Source organism: Aspergillus pseudodeflectus (genome assembly GCF_044049435.1).
Source record: "Aspergillus pseudodeflectus strain CBS 756.74 chromosome Unknown BJX68scaffold_2, whole genome shotgun sequence".
Taxonomy (NCBI): domain Eukaryota; kingdom Fungi; phylum Ascomycota; class Eurotiomycetes; order Eurotiales; family Aspergillaceae; genus Aspergillus; species Aspergillus pseudodeflectus.
The window spans coordinates 565,643-581,622 of NW_027263778.1; the positions used below are offsets into that span (position 1 = coordinate 565,643).

General features: G+C 50.9%; 7 protein-coding genes across 7 annotated transcripts; 3 read left to right on the forward strand and 4 right to left on the reverse strand.

Moving 5' to 3' along the window:
- Positions 1-94: 94 nt before the first annotated feature.
- Positions 95-864, reverse strand: BJX68DRAFT_80522 (DNA-binding protein). The gene is made up of 4 exons (XM_071049789.1): positions 737-864; positions 598-683; positions 514-524; positions 95-453 (listed from the first exon to the last, which is right to left on the reverse strand). The coding sequence occupies exons 1-4, from the start codon at positions 758-760 to the stop codon at positions 170-172; spliced, it is 405 nt and encodes a 134-aa protein (XP_070904916.1). The 5' UTR covers positions 761-864; the 3' UTR covers positions 95-169.
- A 595-nt stretch (positions 865-1,459) lies between these two features.
- Positions 1,460-4,539, forward strand: BJX68DRAFT_224610 (guanine nucleotide exchange factor SEC2). The gene is made up of 3 exons (XM_071038279.1): positions 1,460-1,960; positions 2,013-2,655; positions 2,701-4,539. The coding sequence occupies exons 1-3, from the start codon at positions 1,953-1,955 to the stop codon at positions 3,916-3,918; spliced, it is 1,869 nt and encodes a 622-aa protein (XP_070904917.1). The 5' UTR covers positions 1,460-1,952; the 3' UTR covers positions 3,919-4,539.
- Positions 4,540-4,551: 12 nt separating this feature from the next.
- On the reverse strand, positions 4,552-6,520 carry BJX68DRAFT_80582 (putative pre-mRNA splicing factor). Its single transcript, XM_071049790.1, has 3 exons — positions 6,356-6,520; positions 6,246-6,299; positions 4,552-6,183 (listed from the first exon to the last, which is right to left on the reverse strand). The coding sequence occupies exons 1-3, from the start codon at positions 6,447-6,449 to the stop codon at positions 4,736-4,738; spliced, it is 1,596 nt and encodes a 531-aa protein (XP_070904918.1). The 5' UTR covers positions 6,450-6,520; the 3' UTR covers positions 4,552-4,735.
- A 198-nt stretch (positions 6,521-6,718) lies between these two features.
- pmt1 (protein mannosyltransferase 1) lies at positions 6,719-10,737 on the forward strand. The gene is made up of 5 exons (XM_071049791.1): positions 6,719-7,535; positions 7,590-7,879; positions 7,932-8,215; positions 8,269-9,732; positions 9,789-10,737. The coding sequence occupies exons 1-5, from the start codon at positions 7,273-7,275 to the stop codon at positions 10,323-10,325; spliced, it is 2,838 nt and encodes a 945-aa protein (XP_070904919.1). The 5' UTR covers positions 6,719-7,272; the 3' UTR covers positions 10,326-10,737.
- Positions 10,541-11,504, reverse strand: BJX68DRAFT_224617 (uncharacterized protein). The gene is made up of 4 exons (XM_071038280.1): positions 11,237-11,504; positions 11,123-11,166; positions 10,799-11,000; positions 10,541-10,739 (listed from the first exon to the last, which is right to left on the reverse strand). The coding sequence occupies exons 1-4, from the start codon at positions 11,375-11,377 to the stop codon at positions 10,689-10,691; spliced, it is 438 nt and encodes a 145-aa protein (XP_070904920.1). The 5' UTR covers positions 11,378-11,504; the 3' UTR covers positions 10,541-10,688.
- A 97-nt stretch (positions 11,505-11,601) lies between these two features.
- erf2 (palmitoyltransferase ERF2) lies at positions 11,602-14,283 on the forward strand. Its single transcript, XM_071038281.1, has 3 exons — positions 11,602-11,742; positions 11,867-12,996; positions 13,057-14,283. The coding sequence occupies exons 2-3, from the start codon at positions 12,038-12,040 to the stop codon at positions 13,910-13,912; spliced, it is 1,815 nt and encodes a 604-aa protein (XP_070904921.1). The 5' UTR covers positions 11,602-11,742; positions 11,867-12,037; the 3' UTR covers positions 13,913-14,283.
- A 723-nt stretch (positions 14,284-15,006) lies between these two features.
- Positions 15,007-15,900, reverse strand: BJX68DRAFT_224619 (uncharacterized protein). The gene has a single exon (XM_071038282.1). It carries the CDS (start codon positions 15,831-15,833, stop codon positions 15,645-15,647), a length of 189 nt encoding a protein of 62 aa, XP_070904922.1. The 5' UTR covers positions 15,834-15,900; the 3' UTR covers positions 15,007-15,644.
- Between the last annotated feature and the right edge of the window lie 80 nt (positions 15,901-15,980).

Sequence of the window (15,980 nt, forward strand, 5' to 3'; positions counted from 1 at the left end):
ATGCTGAAGCATAGCAAGCAATACCTTACCACTCCATATTGTCTTATCGGGGATATTGGTCCATCACAGATATGCATGTTCGGAGGCAAGTATACCTCAAATTAGATAGGTCGGATGCATCGTAATTCATAACGCCTCATTGGTTCCGAAACCATACAAGACATCTCTTTCACAGATCCAACAGATCATCGTCATCGTCCCAGCCGCCTTTCCGCCTCTGGATCACGATCTTTTGTTCCTCCTCGTCCTTGCGCTGATTCTCCGCGACCGCATTCAAGAGCTGCTTGAGTTGTTCTTCTGTGACCTTCTGTCGTAGCTGGCCCGTTTGTGCGAGCATGATAAGCCGGTTCTCGATGTCTGTGGCGCGCGACTCCTTGACAAGGCGGATTCGGCCTAAACGATCGGCGGCTTCCGGCTCGAGGATCTGGCTTAGAATCGTACCACGACGTTCGGCTTCTCATGGAGGGATGTATGAGCGGGACGCTTAGCGGGTCGGCGTTCGTTTAAACATACCTTCAGCTTGCCTGGGAGATCAGAAACGCGGTTAGAGAAACTATTTAGCAACGGAGGGGAAGATAGTATGCCAATCAAACGTACTTTCTCTGGTCATCTTGGCTGCCCTCCGACGGAGCCCCTCGTGAGCCGCCCTGTTGCTGGAGTTGCGCGAGACGAGCTCGTCTGATCTACAGCAGAAAATCAGTGCGACTGCGGTGGAAACAGGCGCAGTGTCTCGTACCTCTTCTAGCTCTGCATCGGCCATGGCGTGTTAAGATTGGGGATAAGAAGTCAAAATGGGTGAGTGGGATGAATATATGGGAATACTCGTCAACAGTGTCGATTGTAGTAATCCAAAGATTTGTTGCGTCTTCAAATGCAAACCCCACCTCATAGTTGTGGCCTTAGGCTACAAGGCCTCAAAAGTGTGGGGCACCTCGCAGGGACTTGGAAAGCGCCCAAACGTCAATGAGGGCAACTCCAGTATACTAACGCCGAATGCGACTTGAAATTACGTGCATCATACATGATTATTGACACATGATTTACTTGACTGCTCCGTTGACGGAGAGGTTCCGAGATCGATTTTGAGACATTCTAAACAAGGATTGGCTGGTGCCTGAGCTCAAAGGTTGGAAGCTTGAGCTGCTCTACCCAAGCCCGCAGCAATGCCCCAGCAATTGATCAGTGCAGATCAACTACGTCGCGGGCAGACGCACGGAGTTCAGCAATAGAAACCACAGATGTCTCACATACTCATGGAAACAGGCTCCTTGATTGACATCGCACGTTGGTCCTGGCAGCATGGTATGAGACATTGATTTGCCTCGGCGAATCGTCATCGACAATGGGCTCTTGTCCTGGCGTCCCGTGATCGGCTTGCTTGATGGGGAGTAAATTACCCGCCACTTCACCCGCGTACTGTAGATCTGGTAATTACCGCGACTCCGCCCCGGCGCTTCCACAGGTTCCACTGTGCAGCCTGAGGCTTGAGCGCTCCTGACGCTTGACGAAGAGGCTGCAGGGCTTCAGTGCTTCCTCCACCACCGGCTGCATTCTTGGAAGAGGGGCTCCAACTCCCCCAAACCCCAGCTCTCTTGACTTCCTGCCGTCATTCACATTCCTTCTCCTATTCATCCCAGCTCCCACACTTGTCCGCTATACCGTCCTTTCTGTCGCCGAGCCCATCCGCTCCCTTCCAGCTCCGAATCCGTTCCTTTCAACAGCTTCAATGCGTCGCAGCTAAACTCACCGGTGCCACCTTGACCACGCGCCGAAATTCGCCCCCTGCAATCCAGCTCAAGTAGCACCAAAGACCTCGAGATCGAACGATCGGCCTCGCGTTCTATCCTTCTCTTCCATGAAACGACCGAATCACTAATCTGCCTAACCGTGACGTCTATCTGTTGGCTCCGGCGCTTCCCATCTCGTGCCTGATCAACTCTGGATTCCTCACCATGGCAGAGTACGTTCCCGGGTCCAAGCGGTATCTCTTCTTTATGCTAATTTTTCTCCAGCTTGATTGCCTTTCATTCCTACTACTCGCATCAGGGCTTCCTTTCCCCGTCGAACATGCTCCCGCGATCAACCAGCCACAAACGATCTCTATCGTCCGGAAACAGGTCCCTCTCCCCCGATAGGCACGTTACAAAAGCCAAATCTACCAATGATCTCTCCGTAGCCGCCTCCAGTGCGCCTCCAATTCCTACCATCCGTTCTTCAAGCGAAGGCGGGTTCGCCGACAGTGGTTTCAGCACCCTGAAAGACCCGAGACTTTTGCACAGCACTGGGTCCTCAGAAGCGTCTACATCACCTTCGCACCACCCTGACCTGAACGATGAAGTTGCGACGCTAAGTCTGAAGCTCGTTCAAGCGATTAACAACCAGACAAAACTCGACGACACTTTAGTCGCCACCCGCCAAGACTTGGAGCAAGCCCAAGAAAGGATTCGCGCTCTCGAGTCGGAAAATGCTCAATATCGCCGCGATGTTGACCAAAATGTACTCGTAAAGAAAGCCGATTATGATGTTGAGTTTGCTCGCCTGAGAGCTTCCTTGGTGGAGGAAAAGGCGCAGCGGGTCCTAGCGGAGAAGGAGAAGAAGAATATCGAGCAGGAACTCGAAACCCTCACCGCTGCTCTCTTTGAGGAAGCAAACAAGGTAAGCGCACTTTTTATCTTAATTTTCTTGTCTAATCTTTAGTAGATGGTTGCTGCGGCGAAGCTTGAGCGCGAGGCAGTGGAGAAAAAGAACGAGCAGCTACGGTCTCAAATCAAAGATACAGAGTCGCTCCTTGCCTCGCATCAAGAACAGCTATCAGAGTTGAAATCCGTCCTACACGTCATGAATATCTCCAAGGACGACCTTGATGGCCGAACAGCCATCTCCACCGCACCCCCATCGCCAGCTGGACCACTGCAGCACAGTCTTATCCGGAAGAGTATGGACGCAACAGACATTCCTGGCGAAGTTGTCTTTGCCGAAATTGCACCTGGACCTTCCACCAGCTTTCCCCATCTCATTAAGACGGTATGCCGAACAGATATGATTGCATACGATGATTTCCGCGAGCTTTTCACTCTAGTAAAAAGCTCCAAGCCTCCAAGCAGGGCAACCAGTGGGTCGTACTCCGGTCTGAATGTCATGAGCTTGGCAAGTTTCAGCGGTGCTGGCTTCGGCTCAGTTACTTCCTCGCCGTCAAAATCTCAACCCCACTCACCAAACGGAAGTGTTTCTTCTCCTCAACCCGCTGGCTCGAGCATTCCTCTCAAGGAGGCGCGTTTCTATAAACGTGTTGTGATGGAAGACATCGAACCGACCTTGCGACTTGACGCTGCCCCTGGTATATCCTGGTTAACACGACGAAGCGTGCTCAGCGGTATCTGCGAGGGAAGTCTAGTCGTTGAACCGATGCCATTGGATGTCAAAAAATACGAATTCCCGTGCTCGCTCTGCGGCGAACGACGAAGCGGCTCCGATAACGAGAGAACTCACCGCTTCCGGATGTCGGATAGTGAAACAGCTCAACGATACCCGCTGTGTGTTCTCTGTCTAGAAAAGGTTCGCTCGTGCTGCGAGTTTACGGCTTATCTTCGTCTCATCCTTGACGGCCACATTCACGCCGAGGAACCCGATGAGATCCAGGAAGCATGGGAGGAAACAGTTCGCCTGAGGGAAAGAATGTTCTGGTCTCGAATTGGCGGTGGCATCGTCCCTGTATTCGCTCAGACATATGCCCCAGAAGAACGACATGAACAACAGCAAACCGACGTTCCATCTGTCGAGGAACAGCAGCCGGACACTCTGTCTCTCGAGATCCCAGGACTGAAGACTGAGCAGGATGGAGGTCTACGGGACACTACTCATGAACAGGAAAAGGCAACCGCAGGCACACAAACCCTCGCTGCTAGCGCCACGACTTAAAAAATTCTTGCGCTAGCACGTCTCAATCACCATACTCATCACTCCCGAATTACCAAGGTTCTTATCGAGAACCAACTTTGGGCAAAGCCATTCCGCATGATTCAACGCTATCGCTGGTCGATGTCGTTGTCATGCCCGACTCCGTCGTTGAGACAACAGAAGGTCCATCACCCTTTGCGCCCATGACACGCCGTATCAAAGCAGAATACCCTTCTTGAGCGCGATCATGCCCTTGTCTCACACCATATTAGCTTGGCGACACTCTATACACTGCTCCCCCTAATACTTCTTTGTCTTCGTCGTCGCGTGGACCAATTGGAGCAACCTGCGACATGTATTATTACTAATCTTGCTCTAATATTCTCGTCCTTGTACATGTATCCTATTCCTGATACTTGTTCACTCTATTTGCCTTTGACTTACTTCTTGCTTATTGTATCAGGCGCCGAGACGTCATTTATCGGCGTACTGGGAGTCTTGCTTCTTCTTCTTTTGCTTATGGGTTACTTGTCTTCTACGTTTGTTTTGCCATATACATGGCTCCAGTAAACGGAGTTTAATGCATCGAGAGGACGATCTACAAGAATACCAGTGGCTACTACGTTAGAATTAAACTTGCTCAAACAGTTTCATGTTATAGGATCGCCCAATGATTTCTCATAGTGCTATAGATGTCATAGGATGTAGCGATACTGTACAAGCAGGAACAGGCATCGTTTTCAAAGAAATATATTATCGAGCAAAAGTCCACAAAACCCAAAAGCCCACGAAACGCCAGCAGGGTTTAAAACATAACGCCAAGTGGAAATTGTTTGCATCATTGCTTATAGCGCTCATGAAGGTGTCTAATCTGCTCCTCAATGTTCATGTTCTGGGGATTCTGCGGACCACCCATTGGCCCCACCGGAGGCGGTTGTTGGTGTTGCATAGGCCCAGCCCCTGGTATGCCTTCATAAGCCATACGCTTCTTCCTCGCCTCTTCCTCTGGATCAGGAATACCCTGGAGGGCAGTAGAGTCGAAAACATCGCTGCGTTGGCTGGCTAGTCGTTTCAGATTGCCAACCACATCGGCTGTGGAAAGGTTGGTTGTAGCCGTTCGAGCCTGGGCCTTGGCCTGCTGTTCTCGCCAGCGCGGGTCGAGCATCTCGATGCGCATGTGTTGCTGCAGTTCGGCTTCGGGGATCTGCTGCTTGCAGTTTGGACAGAGGGCCATGGCGCCGGCTGGGTTGAGGCGACGGGCTTGTGCGCGGGGGATGTAGTCGGAGCGGATGCGCATTGGTTGTTGGGTGGGGATCGATTTGGCTGTAGCCACTTGGTCGCGGGTTTCCATGCGCTCGCGGATTCTTTGCTCTTCTTCTTGGGCAGCGGCTGTGGCGGCAGCAGAGGGAAGGGGAATCGGTTGCGGCATCGGCTGTGAAGGAAATGATGGACCGGCTGGTTGGACGACAGGTTGAGGCTCGGGTTGCGTGGGGTAGGCGTTGTAGTATGTGGGTGCATCCAAGTCGGTGGGCATAGCTTCTTCGATGCGGAGAGGGTTTAGCGAGATCATCGCTTTCTGTTCTAGGGAGGCGGATTGCAGGTCGTTGAGAGAGGTTGGCGGGGGGAGGTCAACCTGATCGTCCGCTTCGGTGAAGAGAACTGTTTCCACGACCACAAAGTCGTGCCAATCGATCTGGGCATATTCTATCCGCTCATTCTCTTCCTCCTCCTCTTTCTTCTGTTTCTGGTGCTCTTGATATTTGACCCACTCTGCACGCTGCTTTGCCCGTTCCAGAATGTGGAATTTGTTCTTGACGTTCTGTTCCAGCTCCGCGATTCTATTCTTCTCAGATGTAGCACTATCCACGCCCTCGGGCCGCAGGAGTATAGTATACTGGTCGACCAATCGCGTAAAGAACTGATACAGACTGTGTTGTGGGCGAAGGAAGTCGAACTGGAAGTTCCGGGCCTCGCGCTGTGACAGGGCAGTCATGAAAGATTTCCCCCGTCTGGCCACAAAGAGTGCTGTGAGTCTAACAACCTCCAAGTCCTGAGCGTTGATGATAGGCATTCGAGCTGAAAAGTGAAACTCTGGGGGCTCTGCAGGCCCTTTCGGTGCTTCGGGTGCTGGAGTCGGAGTTGGCTCGCCTGCGCGGCCAGCAGACACATCAGTCCCTCTCCCTTCCTTGATTTCACTTAGACGCCATTGGTAGAATGGTGCATACGGGTCATTCGGATTTAGGAAGGAGAACTTGGGATTGTTCCGTTCTTTTTCGCGAACACGGTCTTAAGAGTTGAGCAAGTTAGCTTTTACTTTGATGCCGCAGCAAGAATGAACTGAGACTTACCTTCAAAGACAGCCCCATTTCGAGTGACATACCCAGCCGTCTTTTCAACAATTGCTATTTCGTCTCGTTAGCACACGCATCACTCTGCGGGGAGACCGTGCGAAACTAACCTCGAATGTCCTTTGGTGGCAAGACCACTCCCTCAGGAGGCTTGCTCACATCATCTGTGATGGTTGGCGTGTTTCCCGTGCTCATGGATGCCATGTTCGCGACACCAATTAGGGCGTGCGCTGGAAGGGGAGTGATGGGGAGGCAATGTGGTTGCTCGAGGCTGATGCCAACCATTATTATTTCATCCTGTCTGAGACCAAAGCGGTAGATCCAGCCGCGCGTCTAACTATTGATCTTCATTGGGTACCATAGGCGCCAAGGCTAGTCCAAGAGGAGATAGCTCCGGTTACGTAAGCTATACATCTCAATACGAACTACGAGGAGGGCCAGACTCTGACTGAGACAAGTTAATCCTGTCGGCTTGGTCTCGCTGGTTTCATTTGAGATGATTCAGATTTTGATTCGCTTTTAATACTTAGCTCCCTGTAATATTGAACACCCTGTTTCCGCCCATAAAAGAATCATTACAGCCACTGTGACCTGAGGAGTATGAAAGCGGGTTCGTCCGTAAGCGCTTCGACCACACGTGTTAACTTTGGCCGACTACACATCATTTGTTCGGCTTCGCTTCCTTAGAGCCTCGACCAAACGACCTCGTTAAGCCCCCTGTTCTTCTCTTACCCTTCCTTTCTTTTCTTCGGCCATGGCGCTCTGTGGTTAGCCTCGACAACACATATTCAGCAATTCTCCTATCATTCTTCTTGCGCCCAATTCTTCAATTCGCTCTCCTCTGGCGTGAGCTTTCGGATCACCGCTTTTTGGGAGTCGGAGTATTAAAGCTGCAATCGACTTCTCTATGACTTCCTAATCCTTGCTCCTTTATTTTTACAATTGGAATAAACCGTCGCTCTCTTCTTTACTATTCAGTTACCTTTCATCGACCCACTGCTTCTCCATTGGGACCCCCAGCTTCAAGATGGCGCCGAAATCCAGGGACACCCTAGACGTCCGCCCTCCACGAACCTCCTCGCGCTCGCCTAGTCGCTCCCCTCGGCCAAAGAACCGAAAGAAAGTTGCTGCCGTACCATCCAGCTACCAATCCGATGGCGTCACGAATAACGACATCTTCAACCTCCCGACATCCGACTATAAGGTTATGGTTCTGGTGACAATAGTCGCCGCTGTCGTGCGCCTCTTCAGGATTTACCAACCGAGCAGCGTTGTCTTTGACGAAGTACAGTACGTTTCCTGCGACTCTGGGAGATCCTATGTGCACGCCTAACCTTCGAACAGCTTCGGCGGCTTCGCTACAAAGTATATCAAGGGTCGCTTTTTCATGGACGTTCACCCGCCTCTCGCCAAGCTCCTTATCACACTCGCAGGCTGGCTCGCTGGCTTCAAAGGGAACTTTGATTTCAAAGAGATTGGGAAGGACTACCTCGAGCCCGGGGTGCCATATGTAGCTATGCGGATGCTCCCCGCAATCTTGGGTGTCCTGACCGTGCCGATAATGTTCTTGACCCTAAAGGCCACGGGATGTCGTACCCCCACTGCAGTACTGGGAGCTGGTGCAATCCTCTTCGGTAAGCCCTCATCCACGGCCCAGAATTGCAACTGCCTGCTAATCCCGCATAGAGAATGGCCTAGTCACCCAGTCTCGCTTTATTCTCTTGGATTCTCCCCTCGTGTTCTTTACAGCGCTTACCGCTCTCTCATTCACTTGTTTCACGAATCAACAGGAGCTCGGGCCATCACACGCCTTTCGCGGACCCTGGTGGTTCTGGTTGGTAGCCACTGGCCTGAGTTTAGGTGCTACGCTGAGTACGAAATGGGTTGGCCTCTTTACAGTCGCCTGGGTTGGTTCCCTCACCATCCTTCAACTTTGGGTGGTGCTTGGTGATACTAGGACTGTTACTCCTGTAAGTCTTTCCTTTTTTTTTTATGAGTAAGATACTTTCTGACTGTTATTCAGCGACTCTGGTTCAAACATTTCTTTGCGAGAATGTTTTGCTTAATCGTGATCCCGCTCGGATTCTACTGTGCCATGTTCGCCATTCACTTCAAATGCCTGGTAAACCCGGGAGAGGGCGATGGTTTCATGTCCTCTGAATTTCAAGCGACTTTGAACTCCAAGGGTATGGCCGCCGTGCCTGCAGATGTCATATTCGGCTCCCGTCTTAGCATCCGCCACCATAACACGCAGGGCGGTTACTTGCATTCCCATAGTCACATGTATCCCACCGGCAGCAAACAACAGCAAATCACCCTTTATCCCCACAAGGACGACAACAACCTTTTCATTGCGGAGAATCAGACACAGCCTATCGGCGCTGACGGTGCGGAGATTGAAGGCCCTCTCGCCTGGGATAACATCACTGCAAACTACATTGAAGATGGCGCAGTCATTAGGCTTAACCACATGATGACTCGCCGAAGGATACACTCGCATAATGAACGTCCCCCTGTGACTGATGTGGATTGGCAGTTTGAAGTTTCAGCATATGGATACGAAGGCTTTGCGGGTGATGCCAACGACTTTTGGCGCGTCGAGATTGTCAAATCTTTGTCGGACGGAGAGGAGGCAAAGAAGCGACTGCGTACCATCCAGTCCAAATTCCGTCTCGTCCATGTCATGACTGGTTGTGTCCTGTTCTCTCACAAGGTCAAGCTGCCAGAATGGGGTTTTGATCAACAGGAAGTCACTTGTGCAAAGGGAGCTTCGTTACCCAACAGCATATGGTATGTTGAATCGAACAAGCACCCGATGTTACCCGCGGACGCAGAAAAGGTCACCTACAGGAATCCCGGCTTCTTCGGCAAGTTCTTTGAGCTCCAAAAAGTCATGTGGACTACCAATGCCGGATTGACGGACTCCCACGCTTGGGATTCCCGTCCCCCGTCGTGGCCCACGCTCCTCCGTGGCATCAACTTTTGGGGGCGTGATCATCGGCAGGTGTACTTGTTCGGAAATCCGTTTGTCTGGTATTCGTCGACCGCTGCTATCCTGATATATGTCATTTTCAAGGGTATTTCTGTCATTCGCTGGCAGCGAAACTGCAATGACTATCGAAACTCTACCTTTAAGAGATTCGACTACGAAATCGGCAGCAGTGTACTTGGATGGTTCTTCCACTACTTCCCGTTCTATCTTATGGCGCGCCAGCTCTTCCTGCACCACTATTTCCCGGCCCTCTATTTTGCTATCCTCACTCTTGCCCAGGAGTTCGACTTTATCACACACCGTATCAGCAGCCTGGGCCTTCCATCTCGGCCTGTCATTGGAAAGGCATTGGCTGGTATCTTCCTTGCGCTCACTATCTTCACATTCACAATCTACTCCCCGCTGGTTTATGGCAATCCCTGGACAAAGGATGCCTGCAAGCAAGTTAAACTTTTGAAATCTTGGGATTTCGACTGCAACACTTTCTATACTGATGTAAGTGCTGAATAGCCAAGAACTATTTCGCTGGGGCTGTCTCTAATATAGTTCAGCTCAATCAATATGTAACCCAATTTACAAGCGCAAACGCCGCGATCCCAACAACGCCGACTCCTTCTGATGCGGCCCCTTCAGCTAAGAAGGCAGCTAAGAAGGAGGAGCCGAAACAGCAGCCCAAGCAGGAAGTCAAGAAGCAGAAACCTGCCGAGGTCAAAAGCGAGGAACCCAAGATCACCTCCAGTGCCACTCAACTTCGTTCTACCAAAGCACGAGTAGAGTACCGTGATCACCAGGGTAATATTCTTGATGAGGAAGTGGTGGAATCGCTAAGGAAGGAGGGCAAGGTATCCTTTGAGACAAGGCACGAGACCCGGACTCGTCTAGCTCACGGCCATTTGGTTGACATGGTTGATGGCGAGATTGCTCCACCTCACCCAGACGTTGAGGGCCAGAATCCTGAGACTTTCGACAAGCCAGAGGAAGTTGCGGAAGACAGCCCCGCTTCCGCGGCTGGCGCAGGAAGCTTAAAGGAAGAAGTTGATTCTCCCGAGCCGAAGCCAGCCAGCGAGGGCAATGATGCCACTCTCTGAAAGGGGAATATAAGCGGGCGTTTGTTCTGGGCTTAGCTGCCGCGTTTTCATCACCATCTTTGACACTCCTTCTCTTGTTCTCTTTATCTCACAACGCCCACTTCTCTGTAATTTTTTTTTGACAATGATTCTCCCTTTTGACTGACTAAACTTACGAGTGTGTGGCATTGTACAATGATTATGTAGTCTAATAATCTATGGTTGGACAACAAAAGAAACTCTCAAATTGAGTCAGGTTATAAAACAACTATGCACAGGCTCTTGCTAACACTCTCACTACTCTAATCTTCGGAATGGGGAATTTTGTTGTACAACGATCAGCATCAAGGCCTCCCCAGCACAAGCAACATAATATTCTCTTGTCTAAAAGTCATACTCCTCCTTGCCGTACTTGTTGAAGCGCTCGTGGAGGTCCTAAAGCAGAAAACGTCAATGGCAATTCGGATGCGGGACAACACGGAAATAATTCATACCGCGGGTAGGGTAACGTTGGGCACGATAACAGTGTTCAAAGCACTGGGAGCGTTACGGAGAGGCTGGCTCTTATCTCCGTTGGGGTGGTACTGGTACTTGTAGGACTTGCCACCAGTGTCCTCACGTTCCCAGGGCATGGAGCTGTCGGGGATGCGGACGTTGCTCTCGGAGGTGACCGAGGTGGGCTTCTTGCCGAAGTACCTATTGGCACAAAGATCTTAGTATGTGCATATCGAAGTCCATATGCCATTGATTATCGATTGAGTGCATAGCAACTGTTTTGGGCATCTCCCCAGGAGCACGGAATATGGCATGATCCTTACCAGCCGGCAATCAAGAAAGCACCAGACATGACACCGAGCAAGACCTATTTCCAATTAGACACGAGTGCCTCATTATTTTGCCTGAACCCGATCGAATTCGATAGAAATGCGTACATAGAGCTCGGGGTCACGCTTGGGAGCCTGGTCGAGGCTGGATTCCTCCAGCTTGGAGCTGTAGAGGCGGCGCTGGGGAGCGCGGAAAAGAGCCTGGCGGGTAAAGGCCCGGCGAGAGGCCATGGCGGCAATCGAAGACATCGTGGTGATTTGAAAGCGAGAAATCGCGGTTGCTGCGAGGATTGGAGGGGAGCAATTGTCTTGCAAAAGCGGGAGGGCGAACTCGACTCAGGTTGAGGTCGGACGATGACGGCGCGACCATCAGGTGACATCCGACTGGTTGGTCGCAAAGTGTGGCGCTTAGTCATCCCGCCTGCCGAATTGTGACCCAATGCTGATGTTGTAGACCTGCACTTGGAGTTACTGTTCGCTTTTCCATTCCGCTCCTTACGGCTTCTCGCTTTTGCACTACCCAGCTGCATATTCATTATGTGGGTGGCTTGCTAGTGAACGTGCTGCAAATCCGCGTTCGCGAGTAGTTTTCCCCCAAATCACGGCTCCTCAAGGTATGTTAGTGGCTAAGAACCCTCCTTGGGAGAGACAGGGGCAGGTAGCGCCCCGAGCCTATCTCAAAATGCGCGGGCTGGTGGATGATGCTGCAGATAGCTAACTATAAATTGTTTGTATCAGGCCTCCTACGCTCTTTATTCTATCCATTGATCTTGGATTTTCTGCGCGCTTCTTACTTCTTGTCGCTCCTTACCATCTCATGAGCCTTCGCCGAACATTGCCCGGAACCGACCGCACCGCGAGATGAGATTTTGCGATTGTCAATAGCCAACTCCGCAACTTGCCATCGATATGGCGTTCCAACCGGAAAGTTCAGAGAACAATGACTCTACAAACCCTCCTCCTACACCGCACGCGTTGGGCATTCCTCGCCCTCCGTCGATTGGAGGCATCTCATCCCGAGTGACGGACATGGCTTCAGAAGACGGCGACCAGTCACAATCATATACGGTGTCGTCGCAAGTACCGCAGTCACGACACTCCGTATCCCGACGAGGCCCGCCGCCGGCGAGGAGCTCCATTACTTCCACTAGCCAAATCACCAACCGGCCAGGAAGCTCCGGGAGCAGATTGAGCCGAACACACATCCCTTCGCTGGCTGCTTCGGGTTTCTTCCGACCAATGTCATCTCAGCGCCTACAAGCCCATCGAGGCCGTCCAGTGACAAAGGAGACAACGGCATCATCCGAAGATTGGGGGGATCAACTCAACCACAACAGACGGAGCTTGGTCTCGAACAGTACCTTCCCCAACTCCCTTCCAGCTGTGGATCAAGAAGTACCCCCTTCCCGAGGGACTGAGTTCACCGATCCGATCATACCTGATAGAGGTACCTCAAATGCCAGCCCCACGGCGAATACCACGGTGCGAAGCGAAAGCGCGAATCTTATACCCGACCGAAATCGACCACCGCACCTCAATCTTGGGGTGAATTATAAGACCACAACCGAGCCCGAGACCCCGCAGAGATCACCTCTTTCTTTCCTATCGCTGCAGAATAGAAATGCACCGGCTGAGAATCGCAACAGTAGAACACATGAACGGCTATCATCAGCAGAATCATCGCCAAGGTCCATTGAGAAGCGGCCACCTCCGGTGAATAATCGCGACAAGGGCAGGAACTACGAATACTTTGTTGGTAACACTATCTTTTGGGGTGGGGGGAGGTTTCAAAACTCTAGGGACAAGCCAGTCAACATTGCAACCGGATTTCTTGTCCTGGTTCCTACCGGTTTGTTCTTTGGTTACTCGTATGCATCGCTCAAATACATTCTTTACTCTACGTTCTTTCTGTGCTAACAATTTTCCAGTGGCCCATGGCTATGGCATCACGTCTCTCCGGCTATCCCAATTCTTTTCGCCTACCTCTTCTACCTTTGCTTCTCCTCATTTATACATGCGTCGGTAGTCGATCCCGGTGTTATCCCCCGTAACCTCCACCAGATGCCTCCGCCCAATCCGTCAGACGACCCTCTCGCCATCGGCCCTCCAACGAATGACTGGGTCATGGTGAAGCTCGCAACTTCCGACGTTGCCGCTATGGATGTGCCTGTCAAGTACTGCAAGACTTGCTCTATCTGGCGTCCTCCGCGATGCTACCACTGCCGCGTCTGCGACAACTGTATCGAGACCCTCGACCACCATTGTGTTTGGCTGAACAATTGTGTCGGCCGCCGAAATTACCGTTACTTCTTTGCCTTTGTCAGCACGTCCACACTCCTAGCGCTCTTCTTACTCGGCGCTAGCTTGGCACACATTCTTGTGTACCGATCTCAAGAAGGCATCAACTTTGGCGACGCCATTGACAAGTGGAGAGTGCCTTTTGCTATGGTCATTTACGGAGCCATAGCAGCTCCATACCCTGCCTCATTGTGGGCTTACCATCTCTTCCTCGTCGGTCGGGGCGAAACCACGCGGGAGTACCTGAACTCGCACAAGTTTGCCAAAGCCGATCGTCATCGCCCTTTCACACAAGGGAACGTCATCCGGAACTGGATTGCGGTATTCGGCCGACCACGACCGCCGACCTACATGCAATTCAAAGATTATTATCAGGAAGGAGACCAACGATTAAGTACGATGAAGCGAAAATTTCTTCCTCGCAACGTTGAACCTCAGAACGATATCGAAATGCAGCGAGTTCCTGCTCCACCGAATCGGAGCTGAGGTAGCTCCTTGGGTTGATCTCTCTCCCCGCCTTCTTCTTTACGATCTCTTACTTATGTATATCTTTACCTATTCTATCCTGTCATTGGGTCTCGGACTTCATTCCCTCTCTTCAAACATTTTCCTATTCTTGTCTTGTGATATTGACGGGCCTGTATCTATACCAAGTAGCTAGACAGCCCGCAAGATTTTCTTGGGATTTGTGTACATGGATGGACGGCTGTATTAGGTAGCGACTCTATTGGCTTAAACTAATTCTTGAAATGAGATGCCTGGAGCATGTCGAACGATCTATTCGATTTACTTGTCGATGCGTCCTGTTAGATAAATAAATATATATTGCTCTAACATTAACGAAACGCTGAGGTGGGCTGATCTGCTCAGATGCTGGCTGTACTTCACCCGATGCTGGCCTCGATAAATAAAAAGTCAACAGAGAGTATTTGAGGATTATTGAAGTATGACCAGGTTACAGTCTGAGGAGTCCCCCGAGAACCATCGCAGTTATTATCAGAGCAGCTCCTTGACATGGTGCTCTTGAAAGTTCAGGTGAGACTGTACCTTACTCCGTATGTACTACCTACGGGGTATACAGCCCCAGCCAATAAGAGACCGCAAAAGTGAGCCAGCTGTGCCAGAGTGGGGAGGCCGCCTTAACCCTGCCGATTTGCGGGGCCCATCGGCCGGGAAAGGGGGCAATTACAGAGCTAGCACGGATTAGGGCAAGTAAGAAATTCTCCATAATGCATCAATATGGCAACATGAGTATATGCATTGAGCCTGTTGAGCACGTCCCGTCCGGTTGCAGCGAGAATGATTGATAGCATCACTTATATAAAGGTCTGGAAAGGCTGTTACAGAGGAAGGATTGCTCTAGGCGCTTGGGTTGAGACAAGGTGGTGAGTTATCAGCACATGCATAGCCGCAGCCGGCCTTGTTCTCAAATGAGTGGTATCTCACTCGAACAGCCTAGTGCAATGATGATTGATATTAAAGTCCAAGACCCAGATGAGAGGGATGTAGCATAGCTTGCAGTGAAAAATGCTGTCATTTCACATATTCTTGATTGAAATTTTGAACTGGGTTTCATGGAGCGGGAATCGACCATGCTGGGATGCGAGTAGCCAGTTGAAAACCACCGGGTCGCGAATGAATAGCATTGGAAGGGGAAAGAGGCTTGAGAGCCCTTATTATGCTGAGCGTAGATTTGTTCCCATTTACATTCTGACCAACTACCTGGCGAATCCGCTGCCGCTTGGATTTGACTCTGACTTTTGGGAATAAACATTTGGCAGCCACTGCACTCTTTAGGATTCGTGAAAGTACTGAGACAGAGCACCCTGCGTGATCTTCTGTGACTAACGGAGCTGCCATTTCTCTGGTAAATGGAAGCTGCAAAATGAAACCTTGCGAACATTGAGTTGTGCGCTTCATATATCTGGAAATCAGTAGATGTGCAGAGCTGGAGCCAGGAAAGTGACAGCACCCAAGGTTTTTCTGTATGACTTATACCACAGTAGGAGATTTGAAAGTCTTCGAATGCGGGAACCCTTGTTCTCTTGAGTCGCCGAGTGGAAGCTCCGAGTGGCATTTCAGAAGGCTGCTTGACGAAATGTCTCATGGGGCATGTGCACACCGTAGATATCAAATCGAGACACCCGCTGTAGAGACGAATGAATGAGTCATCATAGGCATAGTAGTCAACTCCGCCAGATTGAGTAGATCGTGGTATCTACCTGGATAGTCTCCCCTGTAGAGTTGAGTAGTCCATCAACCAGGCGGAAGAGATATAGATAGCAAAAAGCCGACTTTTCGATATCGAGCGGAGTGAAATGCACGGAGCAGAAAAGCAGACGAAGTAGAAGGAGAAACAAGTGTAAATGAGGGATTTGTTCTCCGGAATCAGTTGGGAGGGGGGCATTCCGCGGCTGAGACTGTCACTACACCAGAGTCCTGCTCTCCTTCCACTTCTGCCATCTGCATCCTCCTCTCTCCTCTTCCCCTTCCATCCAACCCCCAAACCGAAACCCCTTCCCTTTTTTGTCTCTTTTTGGTACCTTTTTTGTCA

Bases quoted from the DNA above. Each gene is read 5' to 3' on its own strand.
- BJX68DRAFT_224619 (XM_071038282.1), bottom strand. From the start codon at position 15,833: ATGCCCCCCTCCCAACTGATTCCGGAGAACAAATCCCTCATTTACACT.
- BJX68DRAFT_224617 (XM_071038280.1), bottom strand. From the start codon at position 11,377: ATGTCTTCGATTGCCGCCATGGCCTCTCGCCGGGCCTTTACCCGCCAG. The intron at 11,167-11,236 runs GTACGCATTTCT...AATTGGAAATAG, and splicing joins AGCGTGACCCCGAGCTCTAT to GTCTTGCTCGGTGTCATGTC. The intron at 10,740-10,798 runs GTATGAATTATT...TTTCTGCTTTAG, and splicing joins CCAACGTTACCCTACCCGCG to GACCTCCACGAGCGCTTCAA.
- BJX68DRAFT_224610 (XM_071038279.1), top strand. The intron at 2,656-2,700 runs GTAAGCGCACTT...AATCTTTAGTAG, and splicing joins TCTTTGAGGAAGCAAACAAG to ATGGTTGCTGCGGCGAAGCT.
- erf2 (XM_071038281.1), top strand. From the start codon at position 12,038: ATGGCGTTCCAACCGGAAAGTTCAGAGAACAATGACTCTACAAACCCT. The intron at 12,997-13,056 runs GTATGCATCGCT...ACAATTTTCCAG, and splicing joins GGTTTGTTCTTTGGTTACTC to TGGCCCATGGCTATGGCATC.
- BJX68DRAFT_80582 (XM_071049790.1), bottom strand. From the start codon at position 6,449: ATGGCATCCATGAGCACGGGAAACACGCCAACCATCACAGATGATGTG. The intron at 6,300-6,355 runs GTTAGTTTCGCA...GAGACGAAATAG, and splicing joins GCCACCAAAGGACATTCGAG to CAATTGTTGAAAAGACGGCT. The intron at 6,184-6,245 runs GTAAGTCTCAGT...TCAACTCTTAAG, and splicing joins AAATGGGGCTGTCTTTGAAG to ACCGTGTTCGCGAAAAAGAA.
- pmt1 (XM_071049791.1), top strand. From the start codon at position 7,273: ATGGCGCCGAAATCCAGGGACACCCTAGACGTCCGCCCTCCACGAACC. The intron at 8,216-8,268 runs GTAAGTCTTTCC...ACTGTTATTCAG, and splicing joins ATACTAGGACTGTTACTCCT to CGACTCTGGTTCAAACATTT. The intron at 9,733-9,788 runs GTAAGTGCTGAA...AATATAGTTCAG, and splicing joins GCAACACTTTCTATACTGAT to CTCAATCAATATGTAACCCA.
- BJX68DRAFT_80522 (XM_071049789.1), bottom strand. From the start codon at position 760: ATGGCCGATGCAGAGCTAGAAGAG. The intron at 684-736 runs GTACGAGACACT...TTTCTGCTGTAG, and splicing joins CCGATGCAGAGCTAGAAGAG to ATCAGACGAGCTCGTCTCGC.